We start from the raw sequence: 23112 nt of genomic DNA, 5'->3' as shown, positions 1-23112 counted from the left end.
AGCTTAAGTCCGTCCTCGATAACGCGATCGGGTCCGTTACACTAACATAAATAAAGGACTAGAGTTTCCCGATTATTCAACGAGGGAAGACGCCGATACAACGCTACTTCTTTCTAGTCTCCGGTAAGCGTGATTATTAGGGAGATACTTTCACTAAGAGGAGAGTCGGTTTTAATAACCTAATACTAAACGTGAAATGCGTTTTACTTATTTCATTTAGTGCGGGAGAATGCGGAAATTTAGCGAGACCCTGGAAATCTGGTAAAAGGCTCGCAGGTAAACAAGCTTTCCCCTATATTTGTAATGGACGGTAATTGTTGCATACAAGATAGGCCTTTCATGGTCTTCACTTCTTTATTTTCATTAGATTCCTTCAACGTCACAGTTAAAACGTCACTGACCCACAGGTGAGCGTTTGTTAATTTATATGGTAAACAAACCCTTGTGGTTTGTTAAAAACAGATACAGTGACAGTTTCTCTGTTTAAATTATATTTTTTTTGCAATTACCCACAGATAGTTTTTTCAACCACTGGAAGCCAAGGTAACAATGTATAAATATACTTACCAACTACTGTGCTTTTTGCAAGCTTCCAGTATATGCACTCAAGTAATTTATAATTTCTTCAGATTTCACAGGAACTCCTTAACACACGTAATCTATACTCCAACCAGTTAGTTAAGTAAGAGAATTCAACACCAGTCGGTGTAACATAGACTATTTCTTTAAACGCATCGAAACTAATTAGGTTTCCTTTTCCTTTCTTCTTTTATAGGCCCCTGACGAAGGGGTGCAAACCCCGAAATGCATTGGGTTGTGTATATAACTGTGTTGTGTATCAATTGATCAGTGAAAAAAATGTGTGATAAAAGAAGTAATAATTGTGTATTGTTTATGTATATATTGCAATGAACTTTACTTTATTCATTTGAACCTAAAATGAAATAAGTCACAAAACATTTTTTGAATTAAAATTATGTCAAATGCAAAATCTTGAAAGATACATCTTCTAGTTAGTGCGCACTTGAGTCCTTGTGATCTTGTGATCCCTGGCTACATACAACGACCTTCAGAAAACGCCTCAAGACCTGGCTTTTCGAACAGTAGCAGCATTCCCCACACCAGCGCCTTTACACCCTCACGGATGAGAAGTGCGCTTTACAAATGATATGATTGATTGATCAAGGTTTAGCCTGTGAAACAAAACTTCTCAAATGAATCTCACTCTTTTCTTTTAGGGGCTGCTTTCCATTCCCAGCCACTGTGTTTCTAGTGTCTTTTCCTCAAGTAAGTATAATGGGGTCAGAATGCTGCAACGTTTAGTCATATGGAATTTAAAGTATTGGGCAATGCTAACATCCATCATAAACCTACAAACACACTGAAAATACCTAGATGGTGCTAAGGGCAATCTTGGTAGATTGGCCAAGTGAGGTGTCTTAACTCACACAGACAGCAGTAAGAACTGTCTGACAAAATGGCATCAACGATGTCTACAGATTGTGGTCCTGGTTTCCAGATCTTTATCTAGTGAAGCTTTCCTAGTTAGATGTCTTACTAACACCATAACTTTGGAAAACACAGGATTTCTTTGGGGTCCATTCAAATACACTGTGTTTGAGACTTCTACAGACCAAGATCTAATCCAAACTTAGCAAAACCCTAAAACATATGAACAACCACCACACTGGTCTGAAAGACCAGTAGGATCACAGGGAAAGCATGTGGCACAGACTAATAAAAGGGATGAATACCTGCCCCAGCTTCACTGTGCCTACTGGAAACCCCCCAAAATCCAACATCAAAAAGGTAAAACAGAAACTGGCCAACATCTCTGGTAACTGCTTCACTAGAAAGTGAGACCTTTCTGAAAATAAATATATTTCAATAATCGTTGCAAGTTAATTTCCATTAATGCTTCAATAATAATCATATGCGCGGCAAAGTCATCCTCTATTCAAAACCCATCAGTGTGTTTATCCTGGTTCAGGAAATCTGTATGTTACACGCAAACCGTATATTATACTGCGAGAATTATGCCCTGAACTGTTCACCATTTTGATGCATGGGTGGGAGAGGCAGTCAGAAGGGCCAACACAGACATCTAGTTTGTCAAGTTCAGTTTTTGTGGTCCACCAAGAGAGGGGCTTAGCTAAATGTAAGGATCATGTATCTACTGAAGAGGCTGCATGTCAAGATGGGCATGGGTACAGATGCAGCTTCTCTGATAGCTCCCATCTTTTTAGTTGATCTTGGATCTTTATCACAATTAATTAATATCGATTGACTGATGGTTATAGCTTTGTCTGCGGAATATTCAAAATGTATTCTGAACAGGAAACAAAGTGTTGTCATAGACTGGAAACTCACTAGCAACACATTCAATTAAGGAAAAATGTATAAGCCTGGAATCCTTATATGGTATACAGCCACTGCAAGACCATATGGAGAGATATCTTAGGTACTTGAAGGAAAGTACCCTAAGCTGATAATGGGTCAACCCCACCTTTAAAAACATGGAAGCACCAGTAGGATTCTTTGACATATATGTTGTTACAGGGCAACACAAATACTGGATAAATGCAATAATCTTTGATATGTGGGCAGGGCATAAGAGGGAAAATGATAAACTATTGGATGCACAAATTCAGCTCACAGACATTTAGGTATCCCATCACACTATCTGGTATCAAGAATATGAAGCTAGCAAGGAAACTTTCAGGAGAGTACTGCATGCTTTGAATCATGCTTACAATGTATGCCAGCAAATACAGAGAAATAAAACAGAAAGCATCAGGATATCGTAAAAGATGATACTACTAATTTGATTGGATTTGAGATTTATAGAGCGCAACAATCACCTGAGGGCATCAAGGCGCTAAAAACTAGCCATCCAGCTGGGGACAACCTATTCACCTGGACAACTGCCCCAGCTGAGGGATCAGCCGGAGAATAGCCAAGTCTTAAGAGCCTTCCTGAATGGCCGGAGAAGGCGTGGGGGGGGGGGGGGGGGGGGTCTTAAGGTGAAGGGAAGAGAATTCCAGAGTCTGCTTGCAGCCACAGAGAAAGCTCTTTTGCCCCACTTCTTTCTTTTGGTTCTCGGGACCACAAGCCTCAGTTGGAGAGATGAGCGCAAAGGTCTATCAGGGGAATGCCAGCAGAACATGTTTTTTAATCTTGTAAGGTAAGGGAGATAAATTGCCTTATGTACTATACAGAGTGACTTAAAGCTGATATGTTTATTGATGGGGAGCCAATGCAGGATTTCCAATCCCTTCCCCGCAGACTGTTTTTAGGAATGTCCAGGACAAGTAGTAAGTACTACAAATAAATAATATAGCAACCAAAATCTCTGGAGGTATTACCAAATTAAGATTAGACATAGATAGAGACTGCAAGAGGCCAAACTAGATATTCTTCAAGAAGCACCATTTACAGGCACTTCGAACACTAGGAAAACTTCCCACACATCAGATGACAGAAACATCTTTGGAGATTACATTTATTTATTGCGTTTATTCTTACCAGGTAATTCATAGTGGTGCTTTCCTCCCCGCGACCCATATGTCTGAAAAATCGATGATCTGCAACTACCAAGATTTTGCATGTATTTTTCATATTGTCTGGTGTGGCTTTTTGCCTTTTCTCCCGATGAAGAATATCTGGGAATACAAAATCATAGTAGGGAAAAAATACCATTAATCTAGGGATAACTTTATATTTAATAACACACGTTATAAACAAAGTGTACTATCACTGAATAAACAATTGCACAATTAATTTTCAGGATGTCTATAAATACAGAAACTATGGCATGAATAGAGACTTGTAACCAAATTCTCTGACCTACTGCAAGACATCCCTGACAAATCAAGTCTTGAATATACGCTGCTTGTGGCACCCATACACAGATATGCAATATCAGTAATATATATACATGACCTTGTTTCGTAATTGTCAGCCATCCTTGGATAAGCTTATATGTAAATGGGGCCAAAATTTGGGCATGTAAATATCTGTAAGAGATCCAAACACAACATGGTTTTAGGTTGGTCCATTTAAAATACTCAGCTGTGCCTACTATACCCGGCTCTTTAAGATGTGCAAAATCTAATACATACAGTGTCAGAATTCTTTACATTACAGCACTTAGGACAGGGCACAGTGAACAGTGGTAAGCACCCCTATCTTCGACTTGGAATGAACAAAACAGCTGGTGTGCCTGGGGTGACAAAACACTCCCTAGATATACCCTGCTGTTCTATAAGACACTTCTTAGTGAGTTTAAACGTGATGTGATTCGACTCTGGGGTTGCGAAGAAGTAGCCACAGTGGCATAGAAGAGAGATAATTTGGACTGGTATATGCATGCCAAGAAGTTCATAAAGGTATGGGATCCCTGGAGAGGATTCGGAGAACTGGATTGTTAGTACATTGTATGACAGATAGGGAAAGGGGCCCATGTAAATCCTGCAGTTTAACATGTCTTGATAATTTTTGGAAACACAGGGAGGGACTGTGCTGCATTGGGTGTTAGGTAGGTGATAAATCAAATGCTCTGAAATGGTGAATTTGTGGACACTCAACTCGTACTATTAGGACAGTTGTACCCAATGTATGTATCTATGCCGTTCTGATGTGATGTTTATTTAGCTGAGAGCCTATGCTGGTATGTAATAGTCAACAATACAATTTGGGTTAAAAAAATAAAATCTTTTGCAACATGCATTGGAAACTTCATCTAGGTTACCATTATCCCCAAGACAGAAAATATGCAGGTTTCCATGTATTAACCACCAAAAAGAAATGTATGCATCCATTGAGTGGCAATTTTCATACTGACTTGCCTTTCATCCCATCTTGCTTTATTTGATGACAATACTTTGGACCAGAGTTTTAAAAATGCTTAAACTTGCCTGTAAAGTGGCTAAACGTTCTATTAATCAAAGCAGGCAGGGCTTGCGGAGTTACTGAACATTTAGGTCTCAGCAAAACCTTAATGTATCTCCTACATTGGGCTATTTTTGGGGGGTAAAGGCAGAAACTGAGTACAGTAAAACAAGTACATGCTTTTCAAAACACAAGCCCTCTGATTTACCAGAGCTTGATGAGCAGATTTTGCATACAGCCCATGAATCCGGTGATAGCATAGCATCCCATTGGCAGAAATGAAGCACTTCGGTTCCTGCCGGTTTTGCATTCTGTTCATCAATTGTTCTTTTTGCATTTGTCACCCAGAGTGGGACGGGTATGCCCAGACATGGTTCCCGTACTCCCCATGCCACTGGAGGCAAGCTATAATGGCTGATGAGGGGTGAAACCCCGAAACCGGTCCTAGGATGCTTGTTTCCATCTATTGTGTGCTTAACTCTCCCTTCGCCTACATAGGATTGGTGTTAAGTGCTGCTCAGCGCAGAGATGGTGTATCTCTGCTGAGTGTATGTGTGCCTGGGAAGTGCACAATATGTGCATAATGCAGTACTGAGAGGTGCATGCATGGTGAATGCATGTGCTGGATGTAAGTGTGCCCATGAATGCTACAGTACTAAAAGGATGTGATGCTAGTCATGCCAATCAATCAATCAAACGTTTGTAAAGCAAGCTGCTCACCCGTGAGGGTCTCAAGGCGTGGGGGGAGAAGCAGCTACTGGTTGAACCGCCAAGTCTTGAGAAGTCTTCTGAAGGTCAGGAGGTCCTGGGTCAGTCGTAGGTGAGCGGGGAGGGTGTTCCATGTCTTGGCGGCGAGATGAGAGAATGATCTGCCGCCGGTGGTCGTTCGGCGGATACGTGGGATGGTGGCGAGGGCGAGGTTGGAGGAGCGGAGCTGGCGGATCAGGGTGAAGAAGGACAGTCAGTCATTAAGGTATGCAGGTCCGGCGTTGTGGAGTGCTTTGTGAGCGTGGGTAAGGAGCTTGAAGGTGATCCTCTTGTTGACCGGGAGCCAGTGCAGGTCTCTCAGGTGGGTGGTGATGTGGCTGTGGCGGGGGAGTCAGAGGATGATGCGTTTGGAGGCGTTTTGTATGCGTTGGAGTCTTTTCTGGAGTGCGGCCGTGGTTCCTGCGTAGAGGGCGTTGTCGTAATCCAGACTACTGCTGATGAGTGCTTGGGTGACCGTCTTTCTGGTTTCAGTGGGGATCCATCTGTAGATCTTGCGGAGCATCCGGGGGTGTTGAAGCAGAAGGAGACGGCGCTAACTTGCTCCTTGGTGAGGGAGAGGATCAGCTGGGTGTCGTCGGCATACGAGATAATGTTGAGATGGTGTGCTCGGACAAAGTTGGCTAGGTGTGCTCTGTAGATGTTGAAAAGGGTCGGGTTGAGGGATGATCCTTGGGGTACGCCGCAGGTGATCGCGATGGCTTCGGAGCGGACGGGGGGAGGCGGACTCTGAGTTCTGCCAGTGAGGAAGGAGGTGATCCAGTCCAGGGTATTGTCTCAGATTCCTGCATCGCGGAGGCGTGTGCGCAGGGTATGGTGACAGACGGTGTCGAAGGCGGCCAAGAGGTCCAGGAGGATGAGGGCCAAGGTTTTGCCGTTGTCCAGTAGGGTCCTGATGTCATCAGTGGCAGCGATGAGGGCGGTTTCGGTGCTGTGATTGCTGCAGAAGCTGGATTGGGAGTAGTCCAGGGTGTTGTTCTCCTCCAGGAAGTGTGTGAATTTTCTGTTGGCGGTTTTCTCAATTACTTTCGCCGGGAAAGGGAGCAGAGAGATGGGTCGGAAGTTCTTGGGGTCCTTTGGTTCTGCCTTGGCCGCCTTGGGTTTCTTGAGTAGGGTGTTAATCTCGGCGTGTTTCAGTGGCATGATAAATGAATGTGCTGGATGTATATATGGCTATGAGTGGTATAGTTGTTGAAGGATGTAGTGCTGTGAAATGGTTGCAGGATAAATGCATGTGGAGAAGTGTGGCTTAGGGGTTAGAGGCGGCAGACCCGGAAGCTGAGATCGGCCCGGACCAGGGTTCAATTCCCCGCCTCGGTGGGTCTTGGGCTCAAAAATTTCATGGACTCGATAATTCTCGCTCCGGTGCCTTCTCGACTCACGGGTTCACACTCTGCGACTCTGGGCAATAGCTTGCTTAATCTCCACAACGGCCCCTCGCGGCGGGATGCCTGGCTTTCACCTTGTGGATACCCTGCCGGGGTTATCTCACAGGGGAATACCAGGACGGGTTCCCTAAGCAAGCGCCGGGAAACCCTTTGTGGGTAGCTGTGCGCTATATAAGCTCAAATACATATACATATACATGTGATGGGTGTATGTGTACCTGTGAGTGGTACAATACATGAAGGATGCAGTGTGTGCATAGAAAATGCATGTGCTTGGTATATGTGTACCTATGAGTAGTACAGCACATAGAGGATATAGTGCTGGGCAGGGCGTGTGTCTTAAATGAATATGCTGGATATATGTGTGCCTGTAAGTGGATTAGTAAATGATGGATACCGTATTGTGCAGTGTGTGTATGTGGTATACATGCACTGGGTGTTTGTGTGCCTGTGGATGATACCATACATGGTTCCATTATGGAATGGAAGACCCAGGCCTGAATAGTGAATCAGGGAGAGGGGGTAGCAAAATCCCCCCCAGATAGATTTGTGCATTTCTGCATTCCTTTAAGCTGTGTAGGTCACACGCACTGGGGAGGAGAGGGGAGAGCGAAGCTACCCCTGTACACTTCAAAGGGTGCCTCTCAATTCAGTGAGAGGTCACACGGAGAGGGACTGGGCACAACTCAGGAAGGAGATGGGTCTGATAAGAGAATCATAAAGAGTAGGACTGTGGGTCCTGGGCTACCCTTTTGATGCACAATCACTGTGACTGACATACAGCTGTAAACTCTAGTCACTCCCATGGCCTGTGCTGATGGACTATCAGCTTTGGAGACTATCCTGCTTTGACAGACTGCTTTTCAAGAGGAAGAGGTAACAGAGGTGCGGCACTTCAAAAGAAGCAGAACCCCAACATAAAACTTCAAAGACTCAGACCTTACATCACATTTGGGACCCGATGTAGGTAATTTTATTTTACCACTTCTTAAATACCGAATGATACCGAATCGGTATTTAAGAAGTGGTAAAAGAGAGGGGGGGGATGTAGGTAATACAGAATCGGGAAATACCGAATCGTTAAGCTTCGGTATTTACCGATTCTGTAAATACTGATTCGGTAATGCCCATTGATTCCAATGGGCATTGAAGCCCATAGGAATCAATAGGCATTACCGAATCAGTATTTACCGATTCGGTAAATACAGATTCCAGCAAGGGTGCAGGGGGTGTCACTTTGACACCCTCTAGCACCCCAAATACAGGCATGTGTGCCATGTGGCACACAGACATGCCCTAAATGGCATAGGTGTGCATGCACACATGTGCATGCACACCTGGATTCGGTATTTTAGCATCAATTGGGTCATTGACCATGTGCTGGACAGAGTCGGCAACCCCCGTATGCCAGGAGAGGGCCACCGTGAATTTAGCCGAGAGGGCCACCGTGAATTTAGCCATGTGTTTTGCTGAGCCGATCAGGCCATAGCCTATACATAGCAGGAAGGCAGCAACCCCGTAAGTTAGGACGGGCCGCAATGGAAAAGGCGGCTGCGCAGTAAGGGCCGTAGCCCTGTACGGTAGCAAGGCGGTTACCCCGCAAGTCAGGAGGGGCCACCATGGAGAATTTCAATGTGCGGATTAGGCCGGAGCTTGTAGACAATGAGTTGCGGTAACCAGGTCACCAAGAGGACCACGAGTTGCAACTTGTTCTGCACACAGCCGAAAAAAAGTGAGGCACTGCGTGCCCCTCTGAAAGGCGTTCTGACAAATGTGTTCAGTTCCTTTATGAAAGCTCTACAATTATAGATGTTGAACACACTTATGAATTATTGAGATGGCAGCTGGAATGCACATGAAGCAGCCAATAGCAGACCAGCTTACACAGTTGATAGTACAAAACAGTAGCTGACATATGAGGATGAGAGCCTGAAAGATATTTGGTGACTTAGTGGAAACTATTCTGAAGGAGGTAATGCATTAAATATCACCTTCTCATAGAAAGTAATAAAGCTGAAATGAGGTAAGAAACAGTGCTTCTGCCTGGTTTGTAAAACTATTATTCAAAATTGAACATTCAATTTACAGATTGTTTTTTCTTTTTTGCACAACATGGACTTATCGCATATGTGTATGTGGTAGGGATCCCGAGCCCGATGTACTGCTGCTAAATGCTCTACAGTGAACTGCGTTTTTGCACATGTTTGGTCTATAAACTGAATACCTTTTAAAAGTCTATCTTTGAGGTGTTTTATCATAGTGATGTTATTATTGTGCTTACAATTTAGTGTCTTTGCTCGACCCCGGCGGTACCCGTATGTCAGAGCGGGTCCGCACTGCACTGGGGTTGACGGTCTAGTCCTTTACTCTACACTACCACGCTGGAGCAACCGCGCGCAGCGGGCGCGCCACTGGCGTGCCGCAGGCGCACCACAGGCAAGCCCATCTGCGCCCGGAGCGCGACCAGCGCCACAACCGCTGGCCGTTTAATGTCCCAAAGCTACGGCAGAAATCAGCTGTTTGATCTCAGAAGATGCATATGTAGAGCCTTTGATATGCTCCTTGAAAATAACAATACGGGTGAGTCCTTATGCTCCAAATGTCTCTACCGGCTCAATCCGGTTTCCGATAACAGTTCTTGGCACACAAACATGGCAGGGAGAGGAATGGGAGGAGAGAAGACTGACGCTCGTATGAATAGACAAGCATTTGCAATGCAATAGGTCTCGCATTAGGAAAGTTTGAGCTATTGGTATTGTAAATGACAAATTTTTTAGTTATGTGCTGGTTTTAAAAATAGCGAAATAAATAGCTTTGTCATTTACAATGCCAATTGTTTTAACTTTCGCAAACGTGACCCCTATAGCATTTGTAATGCAATATGTGTTTTATTTACGTACACCTGCGACTCGAGCCCTGGTGGTTGGTGTGGATAAGTGAGCTGACAAAAATACCCAACGCTTCCGCTGCATCACACCAAATGACTTTGGCCTTGCACAGTTTTGTTGCGCAAGCATCATAGGATTTGCTGCTTTATGAAATGATGATTGTTTAATGGCTGCTACAAAAAGATAAAGTATAGAATGAGTAAGAATAATCTTAGCCTCCGAGTCCTTAAAAGAACTGAAAATTCTTACTGCTTCAGCTAGCAAAAAAATTGCGAAAAGTGCTCTCAGGAGAAATAAGCTCAGAACTTGTGTGTTATAGAAATAAAAAAAAATAAGACATGAAGCCAACGGGCTGTGCATAATAGGAAGAACACGTTTATATTTGAAGAAATAGGTTGCTATTTACAAAATCAGCACACGTTTTGAGTGGGACTTCGGATCTATGAGGTTTACACCCATTATGTAAGCTGTCTGAACGTTCACTACCTGCACGATACATAAACAGGTCTTTCATGCACGAAGTACACATATGATAGCAGACTTCGCTCCTGTCAAAACTACTGTTACCCTCTCCCAGAGCTCCATGAACGAGTAGCCCTGGCTGAAGAGAAGACCAACGCACGCTCCCATCACGCGGGACGCCATTAACAGCTACCAGCCACCCACCTCAAGCGTAGTAAAAACCAACAACCTTCAAACATTGGCTGATGGTTCGTAAGAAATAATATCTTCGTTGTCCAATGTGTGCCTCGGATTGCTACCTCCTTCTTATGATGTGTCTCACTGATTGGACTACAGTTTGACAGTTACTTCCCAGACCTCATCCACTTAGAATATTTGTTTGGGTTTAGCAGGGCGGGGAACCCATGCGTCAGTGGGCGCGAACCACACGTTTGACCACCCTCTTCAAAGGAGGCGGGAGGAAAGAGAAATAAATTCCACCAACCAATAAGACTTGCTTGAGGAGGTAATACTCACCCTCTGACAACTCTATGACGTCACTACAGCCGGAAGAGCCTCCTCTATTGTATTGTGATTGGTCTCTCTTGACGTCCGTCTCAGAGACGGTCTGGCCAACTGTAACACGGGTTGGTGGGGATGGTAAGGTGTTGACTCCTTCTTTTCCGAAACCACGCCCACGCTAGCCCTTCGCACAGCTGTGTAGCGGCTCCTGCGCGCGCCTTGGGGGTACCGGTCGCGAGGGGAAATGGCTGCCGAAAACAAGCGGAAGGTAAAGGAGGGGAACACTGGAATGTTTACGGGTTATTAGAGCTCTGCTGCTGTATGCGAAGTGTCTGTGGGTGGAGGCCTGAAGGGGCTTGTCTGCCTGTGGCACCCTGGGGATGGAGACTGGATATTCACACCCCCTTAGGATTCCCTAACGCGTGGGAAAGAGTTTAACAACTAGAACGCGTGCTTATTTAGGTAGCGACAGACTGCCAGGAAAGTAAAAGCTAATCCATCTATAGCAGCGGGCCCCGAAATTAATGACATAAGCACACAATTACACTAAAATCACCAGTCCTGCGCTGCCATCAGCTCTTTGCGGGCCTGTGAGCAGTGGGAGGGCGGGGGCTGCCTGCGCATGCGCGTCACTCTTCAGTTTCGTTTCGTTTGGACGAGCGCGAGCCCGTAGAAGAGAAGTGCCGCATGAAGTCCCGGGTCCCAGGAGGGGACCCGGGTGAAGACCAGCAGGGAGACTGCGAGGCCCCCATGCCTATGGGGAGAGCTCCGCTTCTTGGTAGAGTGGGAGAGGAGGTCGAGTGCTCTGCGGGGCTCCCTTGGCAGATGGTGCGAGCCCGACTCCGGTGAGGTAAGAGGGGAGGGGGCGGGGAGGGGGGCTGTGTGCCTGCATGTGTGTGCCTGCGTGTGCCTGCGTGTGCGCGTGTGTGTGTGTGTGTGTGTGCGCGCGCGCGCGTGCGTGTGTGTGTGCCTGTGCGTGCAGGGGATGGGGCCTGCCCGTGTGCGCGCCCTGTTTGCATGCAAGCCCTGCGATCTGCGCAAGCGCGCTCGCTCCTGCGGTGAAATCCGACAGTGGGAAAGCGCGTGGCACTCTGCTGTCCACATTCCCAAATACGGATAACATTAGGTCTGAAGCAGACACCTTCAATGCTCACGCATTGAGGGTAGGTCTGCTCGACCTAAAAAACGGGGGGGGCGGGGGGGGGATGACTAATAACATCACCATAAATTGGGTAGTCAGAGTCCCAAAGGTAATACCCGAGGAGTCAGTTCAGTGTTTTGTGTTGAATGTCCGCTCGGTAGTAAAACATAAATACCAGCTAGAAGACTTTATTCAGCTTTCTAACCCTCACATAATCTTTCTGACAGGGATCTGGATGGACCAAACCTCGGCCCCGGACTGGAACATTGCCCTGCCAGCAGGCTATGCAGTCACCTCTCAAGATAGGGATGAAGGTAAAGGGGGAGCATAGCCCTCATCCACCGAGACCATCTGAAGGTGTGTGTGGAAGCCATCTCAGTTCTACCAGCAGAGGCGCTGCATTTTAGTGTAAAATTAAACAATCTTTCTACCTTTCAAGGGCTACTCATCTATCGCCCACCTGTGCCCAGAGCTGCTTTTACCCAGGCACTGCTGACGCTTTTGGAGTCCTATATAGACTCCCACTCCCTCACTATTATGGGTGATTTTAACTATCACCTGGAACTAATGAACAATTCGGACACAGTCAGACTGATTGACAATTTAGCAGCATACGGCTTAAACCAACTAGTAACCGAACCTACCTGGCTGGCCATACTTTGGATGGCATTTTTACTAACAACTCGGACATCAATTTGACTAAAACATCAACTCTTCCATGGACGGACCATACAGCCTTCTATTTTAAAATCAAGGTTATGCTGCCCACTTACTGTACTCAAATTAAGCCTTCCAAGGTAAAAATTCGATGTTGGAATAAGGTTCAAGACCGGGATCTAGAAACTGCCCTTAGTCACTTCCCCATCACGTAAGCTAAGCACAATAACGCAGCAGCGTAGCAGTTTAATGACTGGCTTCTGGCAGCAGCCAATTGTGCTGTGCCTGAACAACTGGTGATGGTAAAAAGGTGTAAGTCGTCGTCAACTTGGTATGGCCCTGAGCTTAAATGCCTAAAAATAAACTGTAAGAGAGCTGGGCGTCTCTGGAGACTAGACTACAGTAGTGAAAAGAAAGCAGCCTACAATCTAGCTCTGCAACAGTACAAGGAAGCAATTATTGTAGCTAAGAGGCTATTCTTTACGACGAAGATTGAGTAAGCCGGAAACTCTGCTAAGGAACTTTTTTAATCTGTTAAACTACTGGCTAAACCCCAGCAGGACAATGCATTTAAACCAGACCAAGCCATGTGTAACAAAGTGGCCTTATACTTTCAGAATAAGGTGCAACTGATTTATAATTATCTCTTAAAGACTCTGGGAGCTCCAGAGAATCAAAACCAACCGCTTTGTGATGCTAGGTCAACCCAAAGACCCCTGCCCCCAGCCACAATGCACCTGGCCTCCAGGAAGATCTGTGATAAGCTTACCCCCCTTATTAATCAAATTTTGGAATCAGGTAATTATCTGGTGGCCTGGAAAAGAGTATGTATCAGGATAATTCTCCTGACTCTGGACCCTACTGAACCTAAGAACTACCGCCCAATTGCAGGCTTCCCGAAAGTAGCCAAAATTCTGGAGAAGTCAATTAATAAGGTGTTGACTAACTATCTAAATGCTAACAACCTGCTTGACTCTACACAGCATGGTTTTCAGTTCTGTCACTCCACAGAGCCAGCCCGGATTACTGCAACTGAAGCGATCCGGAGAATAGTAGATGGAGGGGGCAGAGCGGTCCTCGTCCTCCCAAACCTATTAGCAGCATTTGACATCATGAATCACACAGTGTTAGTGCAACGGCTGAAGTGTGTGGGAATCAAGGACACAGCTCTGGCTCTCCTCTCCTCTTTTTTGGAGGCAAGGGAGCAGAGTCTGAACTGGGATGGTCTGCAATCTGATAGCTTACATCTTCAATGCGGGGTCCCACAGGGATCGGCCCTGTCCCCGACGATGTTCAACCTCTATGTCACTCCGTTGGCCAGACTCATCAAGAGGCATGGTTTTGCCCTGGTCTCCTACGCTGATGACTCTCAGCTTGTGATTTTTATATCCAACCAGCCCGAGACCACAGCCGTCAGTTTTCATGCTTGTCTCACTGAGATCATGACCTGGATGAACCATAGTTTCCGGAAAAAATAACACTGATAAAACAGAGGTGGTAGAGTTTGGCAAAGGCCGATCACTGTGGAACAACTCCTGGTGGCCGGTTGAGGCTGGGGAGTGCCCCTGCCCTGTCTCAGAGTCATCTTCAACGACCAGATGAATTTTTCTGGCAAGGTCAACAGTCTCACTTCCTCCTGCTTCTTTTTATTAAAAACTCTGCGGAAAAAAAATCCTTTTATATCACAAGAACTGCAAAAGACGGTGGCTCTCTTCCTGTCCAAACTGGACTATTGCAACGCCCTCTTCCTGGGCATTGACAAGACCCAGATGAGGAAACTGCAGTCTCTACAGAACGCTGCAGCACGACTACTTCTAAACATACCCAACGGACATTCTACCTCGGCAGGGATCAAGTCACTGCACTGGCTTCCCATTCAGCAGCACTTGGAATTTAAGGCCCTATGCCTGGTGCATAAGGCACTTTACGGTGGTATTTCCGAGGCCATCCAAAACAAATTCTTACCTTACACCCCTTCCCAAGCTCTTAGGTTCGCAAATCTGGGCCTTATCCAGACTCCTAAAATCAGGCGGGATGGGGTGGTAGAACTTTATCGAACTGTGCAGCAAAGTTGTGGAACAAAATGCCAATGGCCATGAGATTTCAATCCAATAGGCAGCTTTTTAGGAAGGCTCTGAAAACATGTCTGTTTACCTCCACCTAGTTCTCCAGGTAGTGTAGGCTGTACTTCCTTTCACATACATTAGCACCAAGACGCCACGGCAATTTACAAGCATAGATCCTATCCAATCCTATCACAGGCAACCTTTACCACAGCCTATTTGCTTTTTTCAACTCGGATTTAGAGACTTCAGTCCATAAGTATCCATTTCAACAGACACTGTTTCAGAAGCAGCTTATATGCCTTAATAAATACGCTCATACAAGCCTGCTTGCACACATTCATTATGCAGTTACTTTCACAGCACTTACATTGTTTGGTTATGAGAAAAGTTACACTATCCTGAAACTTCACTACATCAATGTGAAGTTATATAGAATACACTGATGCTAATAAAAAACTGAGGCGAAAAGCCGGGAGTAGACGCTGTTTGTGAGCTTATTTGATTTTATGTGATTTTAAACCTTACTTAGACACCTTATCAAGCACTTTGCACTTTGGGCATCACGGAGCGGATCTAGCGCTCACGTGACCCCTTGCACCGGCGTCCTTCGCCGTTGGCCACGCCCACCTCCTGGCCACGCCCTCTTTCCGCCCTTGAGGCCTCCTATTTCAAATGTGCATCTACAGAACGCGCAGCGGACGTGCGCAGCGGGCGCGCCGTTTGCGCGCCGAAGGCGCGCCTAAGGCAAGCCCGTCTGCGCCCGTCCGCGGCCGGACGGGGCTAGGGGCACGACTCCATGCCAATTTTATCTCATACTCTTCTGAAGAGCTTACCACCCTCCAAGGTCACTGGCCACTCTCAGAATCCGTCCGCAGGCACATTGTCTCACTAGGGCTTGTCCCTTCTCCCATTCCTACACCGCCGTCCTCCCTGCCCGCCTCTCCGCCACAATGCCCTTCCCCGACTGACCCCCTTCCTTCTACTCCATCATTATCTGTTCTCTTACTCAACACCAGGTCAGCGGTCAAGCACCATCATGAGCTCTTTGTCCTGCTCGATTCTGAGAAGCCTGACTTACTGCTCTTGACCGAAACCTGGTTCTGTGATTCCTCCCTCCCCATTCTCTTGGCTACCCTCCCCCCTCCCTACGTTGCCTTACGCGCCGACCGCCCGGCGGGTAGGGTTGGCGGTGGTGTGGCGTTAATCGCCCGGTCGGAATTTAATTTTCAAACCCTTCCCTCTCCCCCCATTCCCTCCACCGAATTCCTTACAGTCCGCTCCCTCGTCTTCTCCCCCCCCATTACTTGTCTTCTAATGTACCGCCCTCCCCAGTCTTCCCCTCTGTTTTTGCCGGCATTTCAAGACCTGCTGGCCAACATGGTGGTTAACTACGCTTCGGTCTTGGTGTTAGGGGATTTCAATTACTGGCCCTCGGACCCTTCTGAGTGCACTGCCTCGAAAGAATTCACGGAGTCTCTTCTATCTCTGAATTTTGTGTCACACATCTCTGTCCCCACTCACTCTCACGGTCACATACTTGACCAGGTTTGGTCCCTCAACCTTCCAGTTTCCCCGGTGACCGTCTCTCCTTGTCTTTGGTCCGATCATGCCCTTATTTCTTTTTCAATCTCTCTCAACCCGGTATCCAAAGTCCCACACGCCAAAAATACCTGGGCGCGGAATTGGAACAGAGTTGATTTTCCCACACTGACCTCTCACCTTCGGAACTCCACTCCGACCCTCTCTGGTCTTCCGTCCGACTCTCAAGCCAACACTATTAATGCTTGGTTGGCTAGAGGTTGTGACTCAGTGGCTCCCCTGCGTCGCATTTCCGTCCGTCGACCCAAGGAGTCGAACAGGTGGTTCAATGACCACCTAAAAGAGCTAAAACTGTCTGTTCGACAGGCAGAGAGGCACTGGAGAAAAAATTACTGCCCCTCATTCAAAACCCTCTATCTTACATCACTTGCCGAATACAAGACTGCAATCCTCGCCGCCAAAACCTCCTATTTTTCATCAAAAATAATGTCAGCTGAGAATAAACCCAGGGAAATCTTCGGTATAGTGAATGACCTGGCTTATTCCGATAGAGCTTCACCCCAAATCCCCGCATCCCAGCCTCTATGCAACCAAATTAACACTTACTTTCTCGACAAGATCGCTACCATCAAGGCCAACACCCCCCCCCCCCTCGTCTGCCTTTGTTGATCCCTCTCCTCCTACTGTCCAAAATCATCTTACCTCCATCCCTCCCCTCACTGAGGAGGTATTCCTGGAGATACTCCCCAAAGTTAAGTCTGGTTCCCCGGCAGACATCTGTCCGGCGCGAATCCTGCAACAAATTTACTCCTCTTGCCCTGAACCCCCCATCACTTTCCTAAATAGCTCTCTAGCGCAGGGAGTAGTGACCCCTGCGCTCAAATCAGCTACCATAGTGCCCATCTTAAAGAAGCCTGGCGCTGACCCGTCCATCTCAGCCAATTACCGCCCCATTTCCCTGCTGCCCTATCTGGGCAAGGTGCTGGAGCGCCATGTCACCGCGGTATTCAGCGCCCACGTAGAGGCCAATGGGGGACTGGCTTCCCGCCAGGCTGGCTTCCGACCCAGGCACTCGACTGAATCAGTCGTGGTATCAGTCCTTGACAACCTCAGGAAGGGTATGGATCATAACAAACACCAGGCGCTGGTACTCCTCGATCTCTCCGCCGCATTTGACACGGTGGACCACACCATCTTACTGTCCCGTGTCAAGGCGGCTGGAATTGAGGGATCAGCCCTGGTGTGGCTTTCCTCCTTCCTGAGGGACCGTACCCAGGCGGTCTGGCTAGGAGACTTCACAACCACCCCACTCCCCGTCACTTGTGGTGTTCCCCAGGGCTCCTCTCTGTCTCCCTTACTATTCAATCTCTATATCTCTCCCCTCATTTTCGCTCTTCAGCAGCTGGAGGTTACCGTGTACAATTACGCGGATGACCTCCAGCTCATCTTTGACTTATCCTCCTCTCCCTTCTCTGTCTCTAGCTTCCAGTCCACCATGACATTCATCAGGGACTGGATGAACCACAACCATCTCAAGTTGAACCCGGATAAAACCGAGTTGGTTCTCACCGGGGGTTCTTCCAGTCCCTGGAACTCTCTCTTCTGGCCCTCCTCCCTTCGTCCCGCCCCCATTCCTTCTACCACGGTCAAAACATTGGGGGTTAAAATGAACAATCAGCTCACCCTCCACTCTCAAATCAGCTCTGTAGTCTCCTCCTGCTTCCTCACCCTCCGAACTATCCGCACTGTCTCTCGCTTCTTTTCCCCCCAGGCACTCAAAATGATCATGGCCGCATTGGTAATATCACGGCTGGACTATGCCAACGCCCTCTACAACGGCATACCAGCATACAGCCTGAGGAGGCTCCAGATGGTCCAAAACCAGGCTGCTCGGTTGGTCTTTGGTCTCCCACGCTACCACCACTCCACACCCCTTCTCAGGGAGCTCCACTGGCTTCCTGTCAAGGAACGCTCCCTTTTTAAAACCGCCTGCATGGTTTTCCAGGCCCGTCAAGGCACTGCCCCCGCCTTTATTTCTTCATTAATAAAAGAATACGTTCCCACCAGAGAGCTTCGCTCTTCTTCCAAGTCCCTCCTTCAAATCCCACGTTTCAGACGTAAAAAGTGGGGAGGGACCAACTTCTCTACCTTGGCCCCCACTCTCTGGAACTCCCTCCCTGACCATCTCCGGGCGGCTACCCATTATGTGTCCTTCCGCAAGGAACTAAAAACGTTTCTTTTTAAACAGGCCTTCCCTGTGTAACCTCCCCCCCCTGCTCTACCACAGGCTCCTACTTTGCCTCTGTTGCCAATACCCTCCACTAGCGCCAAGAAACCGTTCGGTGCACGCTGCGCTTTATAAATGTTTTAAATTAGAAATTAGAATAAAAAACTGAGAATTACACAAGTGAGAACAATACCACACTGAATAATGAATATATGAATGTAAAGGTCAGGGTTTACAGAAGAATTTATGTTAACTTTAAGGTTAGAGCAAGGTTTAAGCATATCCTTTGTTTTGGGGTTAGTATTAGATATAGATAAGTGGCTAGATTAGACTAAATTTTAAAGTTAGACACAAGTTTAGATTTAGGACTACAGTTAAAGCAAGGTATAGGGTTAGGCATTTAGGTTAGACTAGGTTTACAATTAGCGCACAGCCAAGGTACGGACTAAGGTTAAGATATGGCGTGTGGGGGTTTAGAATTTGGAGAAGGTGTAGGATAAATACTGGTGTTAGGTTAAGGGTTTAGGTAAAGTCCAATAAGGAACACTGTTCACAAGAATATTTAGGCATGATTCTGGGACTCAATGAGCTGCCATTTCAATCCTGATCATTCTCTTGTAACCATCATGGCAAAAAAATCACTTTCACAAGTCAATTAGAGCCAAATAAGAAAAAAAGTCAGAAAATAACAGGATTATTTTTGCACATGGCTTCTGATCCACCCCTACTTTAAGAAATAGTCATACTGTCAAACTCACTAATATGTTTAGTAGATATTTTTCCAAGGATACTGCATTTGAATTATTTGTCCAATATAGGTTAAATTGACACTTGAAAGTGCTTTGCATTTTGATAACAGCCAGAGGAATGTACTTTATACACTGTCAGCATCAAGATCAAAGAAAGAAACTATATTATACAAATGTACAGACAAACCAATAATACAATACAGCCTGGAATAAACTGACATTTTACTTTATTTTAGTCTTTAAATAGACACACCTTGCCAATTTAAAGGTGAACAAGAAGTAGTGCTAAAGTACACTTTTTTCAATTTGGTGTGATAACTGAAACAAACCTTCATCTGAAGCAGCATCCTCTAGTTCTGTGCTCTGAAACTTTACATCATCAGATTTAACATAACCGCACACCTTTGGGGATGCCAGTCTTGAAATTTCCTTAATATCTTTGGATCGATAGACCAACATTCTTTCATCAGTGGGGTTATCAACAAATCTCCAAAGTGGCTAAAAATAAAAGGAGAACGTAATTATTTAATACATTTTACAAATGTCACCAAAATATATTTAAATGTACCTTTGAAGGAGATTAAATGCCTGGAGACTCTTTCCCAGGGCATTATTTACAAGGCCTTAAGTTGTGGTTTCATATTTCAAAAAGTTTATTCTGATATGTTTCATTACACAATAGAGTATATATATTACACGGTAATGTGTGGATATAATAATGGAGCCTTTCAGACAAGGTTCAGAGCTTCTAGAAGGAACTTGATCTTTGCTGGTGTAATGTGAAAAGAGCTGATAACTATCATTTTGAGTCAGAGTTGAGAATGACTGTAGATGGAGACTGCAGTTGGCGATATGTCTCCAAGAAAGAGGAAAAACAAAAAACCACAGCAAAGTAAGAATTTTGCATTAAGCCAGAACTTATTTTCAATTTCGCACTTTAGCAGTAAAAACATGTGATTTTTCAGAGCACCATAATAGCTAAGAAAAAGCCATTACAGACTACTACTCTTCAGACCACTACTCAGATCTCCGAGTGTGTGGCCCTGCGATTTTCCCATATGCACTGTCCAGATGGTAGAGTTCGGTGTCTCCTCAGGGTCCAGAGTCAGGAATCTCCACTTGCCTGTGTGGCACCATGATTTTCCCATATGCGCATCCCAGATGGCAGTTTGTTGTCTCCTCGGGGTCAAGGGTCAGGAATCTCCACTCGCTGAAGCCAGCAGTTGCCCCACACCACGAGCCTCTATCCAGTCCCATGTCTCATCTGGCATTGTGAAGAAGTGCGATTTGCCCCCATGGAGAACTTTCAATCAATCCTTTATTACATTTGTAAGCACGCTACATACCTGTGAGGGTCTCAAGGCGCGGGGGGGGGGTAGAGAGGGGGGGGGGGTGGGTTGCTACTAATCGAAAAGCAAGGTCTAGAGAAATTTTCTGAAGGCCAGCAGGTTGTGGGTCTGTCGTAGGCTTGTAGGGAGAATGTTCCAGGTCTTGGCTGCGAGGTAGGAAAAGGATCTGCCGCCGGCGGTGGTTTTCCAGATGCGTGGAACTGTGGTGAGGGCGAGGTTGGTAGAGCGGAGGCTGCGGGTGGGGGTGTAGAAGCTGAGTCGGTCGTTGAGGTATGCTGGTACGGCGTTGTGTAGGGCTTTGTGTGCGTGGATGAGGAGTTTGAAGGTGATCCTGTTGTTGACGGGGAGCCAATGCAGGCCTCTCAGGTGTGGTGTGATGTGGCCGCTTCGGGGGGCGTCGAGGATCAGTTGTGCCGAGGCATTCTGGATGCGTTGGAGCCATCTCAGGAGCTTGGCTGTTGTTCATGCATAGAGGGCGTTCCCGCAGTCCAGTCTGCTGGTGACGAGGGCCTGGGTGACGGTTTTTCTCGTGTCGGAGGGGATCTATTTGAAGATCCTGCGGAGCATACGGAGGGTGTTGAAGCAGGAAGCGGAGACGGCGTTGACCTGCTTGGTCATGGAGAGGGCGGAGTCGAGGATGACCCCAGGTTGCGTGTGTGGTCGGTGGGTTTTGGGGCTGTTCCTAGCGATGTTGGCCACCAGGAATTGCTGAGGGGGTGGGGCCGAGGATGAGTACCTCTGTCTTGTCAGAATTCAGCTTCAGATAATCAATTGGGGGGGGGGGGGGGGGGAGTAAGAGATACGATCCTTTCATACTCGTGTTAAATTGCTTTTCATCAAATGGGGAAAGGATCACTTGTCCTGCGAAAAACTCAGGTCTGCAGGTTGGTAACTGGGTGTCTCCCAATAAAATGACCCTCATACACGTGTGGTTTTGCTCTTACTTGGTTACGTTAGCGGTATATGAGGTGTCCCCGCTTATATCACACGTGCGTGCGTAATCACTGGGTCAATTCATTCGTGTGCACCCTCCACCAGGAGGTTATACCTTAAGTTTTAAGGCAGTAGTGATCGTGGAAATGGAGTGATCAAAGCAGTGGTGAGTGATTTTAAAAAATAGTCCGGATTTCCAGTGCTAGGAAGTTTATTGAGTCTGGATTCGGGCTATTGTTAAAAGTAAAGAAGTTTGTGCTGCTGTGGAATCTGTTATGAATTCTAGCGCACTTAAAGGTCTGATAAAATGGTCGACATGTTTCAGCTGTGATTGACTATTTGTCAGATAGCTTTCTTCAGGACCAGGGAGTGAAAGTGGTGAATTAAGTGAAAGAATAGGTAAATTATAACCTGATTCTTCAAGTGATGAGAGGTCTCAATGTACCTGTAAATAAAAAGCACACAACAAAGACAAAAAACAGAAAGGGAGACAAGGGGAAAGGAAGTAGATAAAGTACAAATATGTACACATTCAAAATCACTTGATTTCGAATAAAGAAACTGTAAAATGGCAATACTTCGCGCAGAATCACTCTCATATCAGGCGTCAACTCATCCATTCTCATGCCTAAAACGGCGTGAGGTGATTGTGCTATACTGTTTCTCTGGTGCTCTTAACTCTTGCCGGTCATTGGTGTTTATGCATTTCTCTCGCACGGTGATATTGCATGCTTATTTCTAGGCACTTAGTGCTGCTAATGTGATGTTATCAAAGGTTTTGGTGCTGGTTGTGATTACGTCACTCTTGCCGGTCATTGGTGTTTATGCATTTCTCTCGCACGGTGATATTGCATGCTTATTTTTAGGCACTTAGTGCTGCTAATGTGATGTTATCAAGGGTTTTGGTGCTGGTTGTGATTACGTCATCATTGTCACGCGGTGTATACAACTCTCATATTGCGTTTATTAAGGAGTTTATGGGGAAGGCGGGAGTTCTTTATACTTCCTTCCGAGTTTTATTAATGGTTAGTGGTCAGGAACCTGTGACTCTTATCGGGTTGGGCGTGGGTCACTGTACAAGACAGCGGATTGTGCCTACCTCTTTGTTAGTAGCTAGTTGCTTCATCAGGGGAGGGAGGTTTCCTGAAGAAGACGGTAGCGCTAAGGGGAGTAAAATATTCGTTAGTGAGGACAGGTTTTACTTGCGCTTTTCGTCTATCGGTTGGGCGAGGCTTCCGTCTTCTACCTTTCGCCTTCGCGTCCTCGCCTGCAGCATGTGCTGTCTCTGCCTCCGTCCACCCGGAAATGATGGTGGCTGGCGAGGCGGATGTTTTTAAGCAAGGTGGCATAGAAATAAAGAAAATCTTTGTTATGGCGAGTGTTATTAAGAACCCCTAAAGATTTTGATAAGGTATATTTTGCCGATTATAAATTCCGCGTTATGGGTTGGAAAGAAGGGTGGGTGCATTTTGTATACTTCGGAAACGTCGGGGGTTAATTAAACCTTCAATTACGTGTATGGTTAGTCTCTAAAGAGCAGCAAATTGTAAATTTTAA

The 23112-nt window shown here is 46.3% G+C and overlaps 1 protein-coding gene across 1 annotated transcript in view; it reads right to left on the bottom strand.

The window, feature by feature from the left end:
* Nucleotides 1–23112, bottom strand: part of ADAM17 (ADAM metallopeptidase domain 17) — a 648967-nt gene that overhangs the window by 439380 nt on the left and 186475 nt on the right. Inside the window, exons 5-6 of the mRNA XM_086926360.1 lie at nucleotides 19603–19771; nucleotides 3526–3662 (exon numbers count right to left, since the gene is read on the bottom strand). Of these exons, the coding sequence (XP_086782486.1) occupies nucleotides 3526–3662; nucleotides 19603–19771 (306 nt within the window). The remainder of the gene's footprint in view (nucleotides 1–3525; nucleotides 3663–19602; nucleotides 19772–23112) is intronic.

Source organism: Lissotriton vulgaris, chromosome 6 (genome assembly GCF_964263255.1).
Source record: "Lissotriton vulgaris chromosome 6, aLisVul1.2, whole genome shotgun sequence".
NCBI lineage: Eukaryota > Metazoa > Chordata > Amphibia > Caudata > Salamandridae > Lissotriton > Lissotriton vulgaris.
The sequence above is the reverse complement of the archived record's forward strand: the minus strand, read 5'-3'. Positions and strand labels throughout refer to the sequence as shown.